At 26.9% G+C, this 4,571-nt stretch overlaps 2 protein-coding genes across 2 annotated transcripts in view; both read left to right on the top strand.

The window, feature by feature from the left end:
• Positions 1-208: 208 nt before the first annotated feature.
• LOC115034672 lies at positions 209-2,005 on the top strand. The gene is made up of 5 exons (XM_029491989.1): positions 209-519; positions 664-781; positions 854-991; positions 1,278-1,521; positions 1,836-2,005. Exons 1-5 carry the CDS (start codon positions 431-433, stop codon positions 2,003-2,005), a joined length of 759 nt encoding a protein of 252 aa, XP_029347849.1. The 5' UTR covers positions 209-430.
• Positions 2,006-3,411: 1,406 nt separating this feature from the next.
• LOC115034673 overlaps positions 3,412-4,571 on the top strand; it is a 5,386-nt gene continuing 4,226 nt past the window's right edge. Inside the window, exons 1-3 of the mRNA XM_029491990.1 lie at positions 3,412-3,739; positions 3,821-4,016; positions 4,094-4,471. Coding sequence (XP_029347850.1) covers positions 3,642-3,739; positions 3,821-4,016; positions 4,094-4,471 — 672 coding nt within the window. The 5' untranslated portion in view covers positions 3,412-3,641. The remainder of the gene's footprint in view (positions 3,740-3,820; positions 4,017-4,093; positions 4,472-4,571) is intronic.

The following is a 4,571-nucleotide window of genomic DNA, read 5'->3' on the forward strand; positions in this document are numbered from 1 at the left end:
ATAATGCAAGGTATAATACGGTATAATAAAAAAAAAAAATTAAATACCATATTTTAACATCACTACCTGTAGCCAATCATACGAGTATATGGCAGAAGTACTGTTTGTATTATTGATTTTCGACCAAAATGGCCGCGAGATGACGCCAGTCAGTAGTTCCACAGTTGTTTCGCCGACTCTGTTTGACGGTCCATAGTCCGGTGTTTAACCTGTATATTATCTTAAATCGCCATTTGTGCTACGTGAGTGTTGCGATAAGACGTGGCCATTGTTAAAACTTATAATTATTTGAGTTATATGCTTTTGGTTTGCTGTGTAAATAGGTGTTTTATTACTTTGTAGGACATCGTTTTATTTAAATAGGTAGCAACAAAAAAAACGATATACGGTGAAGTGACAAAGTTTCTATTATTCAGATTGTTATCCCAGAATGTCGAAAATTGCACAAAGACGAAAGGACGAATTTATGGCTACAGAACTTCCAATACTTAATTCTATCTTTGAAGATGATCGTGTGGGGTAAATAGTGATATTTTATAAAACTTTTATGTCAATTGAATACTAACTACTATTAATTAATATGATATTAAGTATATATTATAAATATAAATTGTGCGTAAGTACTTATGTTTATTCCTTATGTTACCATACCTTTATTTACAGTTATATAGTGTATCAACGAGAAAGTTATGAGAGTAGAGTGATGCGTCGAAACAGAAAAAAGTCAGATTTTACCAATTTCATCAGTTTTTTGAGATCTGTTAACAAGGAAGTTAAAAAGGTAATAACCAACAACAATAGTTTTAACATTTTACTATATATTTTTTATTATAATATGTATTTTCTGCATTAGGTGAATCTAGATTCTAATTCTTTGAAACTTATTAATTTTCACAATGACCGAATCATTCTCCTTTATCGTGCGGCTCTAAAATATTTCGATTATGATCTATCACTCTGGACAAAATACATCGAATTCCTGATGAAATATGTGAGTAAAAACAATTTTTACGATAACAATTATTTAGGTACATTACATCACTACCTAAGTATAACATTAATAAATTATATAAATATCAATAATTGTATTATGTTCATATAATATTCCATTAGACGGAACACAACATAAATTTCCGTTCATACCTATCTTACTAACAGTGAGAGTATTTAATGATGAATTGATAGTTGATATATTCTATTTCTTGTCAATTAAACAATATTCACTTGATTAATATTTATTTGTAACAACTTAAGACATTTTATTTTCTATTTTTCAGAAAAATCCAACAAGGGTACAAAATGTTATAAACCATGCTTTGTTATTACATGGTAACATTTCAGATTCGTTGTATGTTTACGCAGTAAAAATAGAGATTGAATTTTTAAAAAATATCCAAAAAGCAAGAGAAATTTATACTAGTGGGTTAGAAGTACATAAGTATTCATCAAATTTATATTTTGAAGCTTTTAAATGTGAACTTACTAATTCAAAAATGCTTATTCAAGAGGTGTTTAACTCAGGTATTTTATTGTTCCGTATTAATGTATTATGGTGTTTAGATGAATACATTTAATATACAGTCGAGTATTGTTATTTCAATAACTTGAATCTCAAAAAAAAATTGATTTATGTACTTTTTGAGTTATATATCTCAAAGTTAACTTAAAAATACTTTAAGGGGAAAAAAATATTTTGACTTATCGATGTTCAAGTTATTAAGACTTGACTGTAATATACTAATGTATGATGATAATAACTATAATAACTTTAATAAAAATATATAGGTTGATAATAATTTTAATAACAATAATAACTCCAATATTTTTTTCAACAGGAAAAGAGCTGGTTTCAAATGATCCTGCGTTAGATGTTTCTGTAGCCAAAGTTATTTTTGAATCAGCCGTTCAAAATATAAAAGAGGACACGGATCTTTTCTTTCAAATGTATAATGCAGCTACTCAATATAATTTTTCTTTAGATTTGTCTAAAGAAATCAAAAAGTAATATTTTTTATGTATTATTAAAATATATTAAGTTATTACTTATACAAGAATTAACTTTATTAACTATTTACACTTCTAAATACTTCCAACATGTTATACAAGTTATACTAGGTACAGTGTAATAAATTGTAAGGTTAGGGAACGGTTTAAAATAGCTATAATTGTACATATTATATTTCAAAAATGTCTGTAGATTTCATATATTAAAATATTTAATAAAAAAATTTGTATTAGCCTAAAAAACCCAAAGAATATTATAAATGCACTAGTATTACAATCTACAATACTAAAAATACATTAAAAAAGTCCAATAGGTAGTTAATTAAAATATATCTTTATCAATAGAGCTTAAATTTTGTAGAAAAATAAATCCTCAAAAAAGCATTTTAAGTAGCCAAAACAAGCATTTATTAAATTTAATTATAAAAATACAAATTTAAAATACAAATTAAATTAAAAATTAAAAAAAATTATTATATGTTATTAAAATAATTCAATTTTTACGAGAAGTATGAGCATTTTTAATTTACTCTATCTCTATATTCCAAAAACTTGCTAACAAATTGAATTATCGTAAAAACCCTATAATCAAACACAGATAGTGTTCTTACCATGAAGTTTCATAATAGGTCAATTCACTCTAGTTTTTAAACCAACAAAGCTAAACGTGATCTGCCATGTTTAAATTTGCTATGTTACGCACTTTGAAGTTACTGAGCAGTGTCCTCTTAAGTTCACTTCCCAGCAAATTAGCGGCACCGTGCGATTTTGTATTGTTTTTCACTTTTTACATCTCCAAAAATATTCCATAGTTTGATCATAATTTTATGATTTACGATACTGTGTAGGTAGCTATGACAATTTAAGCTACCTACTGTAAGCTTTCCATTCATCTGAGAAAAATATCATGCCTGGCTTAATTTCTCGTTGAATAATTGGAAGCAAAGTGGCTCGGTTTCTTCTTTGAACAATCAACGTTCCACTATATTATCACATCTACAACACATTCCAAATACCTACTGTCTCTCTACGCGTAAACCATAATTGTGATTTATTATTTCAGTAACTATCAGAAATGCTAGATTCTAATTCAGAAATGTATAAGTTCATCTGTAGGTCTCCTAGACGTAGACAATCATTGTTATACTTCCGCTTGCCTTGAAATAAAGATTCATCTCTTAACAATAATTGTAATTTGATTTTTATAGTTTATTGAATTACAACATACGAAATTAGCGTTCAGCCAAACCAATTTTGTGTTGTTAGTTTTAATATTGAAATTAATATTTACCTGTTATATCAAACCTTAAAGTTATAAGTTATAACTTATAACAATATCTGTATTCGTGTTTAGTTTTTCTTTGATATTTAATTTTTATACTTCAATATTTTACTTCCAATCTTTGTTAAAAATTAAAATAGTGTAAAAATCAAGGTATAAACACAATTAATATTGTTACATTTAAATTTGATAATACATTATTTCAATCTAATAGTAAAGCTAACATCACCAAATTGATTTTTTTGAACGCCAATTTAATATGTTGTTCATTTGAAAAACGGAGGCAACATATGGGACTGTGTCCTCTCCAAACAAAAATACAGTTTTGTGTCATCATTTTTTTTTTTACAGCTTTATGTCAACTACATTTAACATGGATCCAAATTATTGGGATACATTGGCTATAAATGAATTGTTTGAACCTAATTTTACTTATCCAAACATGAATATTATGTAAACTTATTTATACAATTATTAATACTTAAATTATTTTATTTTATTTTTATTGATGTGTATTATGTATGTATATTTTAGAAAATGTCTTAGTAGATATAACGCTGCATTGTTAATAGTTGATACAAATGAGATGTGGAATAAGTATTTAACCACTATGGTCAAATTAATATCTAATGCTGGTATTACAGAAATTCATAAACTTGCTTTAATTAAAGTATCTATACATTGCGCTCACAAGAAAAAAAAATTGACACCAAGTCATTATATTCATTTGGTAAGGGATTTAAATTGTATTTTTTTTAGATTTTACTTTTAATTTATAACACTATTTTTTTCACTTTTATTATTTAGATATATAATTCAAAAGGTTCAATGACCCTGGACTTTTTAGATTGGGCCATTGAAGCATATCCGAATGACACACGTATCTTAGAAGTGAATATAAATTTTAAACTAACTAATAAAGATGAACTAATTGCTTACGAGTTATTTAAAGAAAATGCTTATAAAGTTTCAAGCACTCTGTGGCTTATAGTTATTAAATATTTTTTAAATAAGCCACAGATATGGCATATTTTCAACATGGCATTTGGAGATGAATCTGTGTGTTGTAACGAAGTAAAAAAAAAGCTTGCGAAGGAGTATTTGTTGTGGTTAAGCAAAAATAAGTCTTTAAATGATGCTCGAAACGCATACTTGTTGTTGAACACAAACACAGTTGTGATGCAAGTCTGTGCAAGACCATGGTAAATCTAGAAAACCGACACAGATAATAGATGTCAGCAAGATTAGGGAGCATTTTACATTAGCATGCATGCAGTTTGGTAAA

Source organism: Acyrthosiphon pisum, unplaced genomic scaffold (assembly GCF_005508785.2).
Source record: "Acyrthosiphon pisum isolate AL4f unplaced genomic scaffold, pea_aphid_22Mar2018_4r6ur Scaffold_20519;HRSCAF=21277, whole genome shotgun sequence".
NCBI classification, from domain to species: Eukaryota; Metazoa; Arthropoda; class Insecta; order Hemiptera; family Aphididae; genus Acyrthosiphon; species Acyrthosiphon pisum.

Coding starts and splice junctions, on each gene's coding strand:
- LOC115034672 (XM_029491989.1), top strand. CDS start 431: ATGTCGAAAATTGCACAAAGACGAAAGGACGAATTTATGGCTACAGAA. Junction 520..663: donor TTTGAAGATGATCGTGTGGG/GTAAATAGTGAT, acceptor CTTTATTTACAG/TTATATAGTGTATCAACGAG. Junction 782..853: donor TTAACAAGGAAGTTAAAAAG/GTAATAACCAAC, acceptor TTTCTGCATTAG/GTGAATCTAGATTCTAATTC.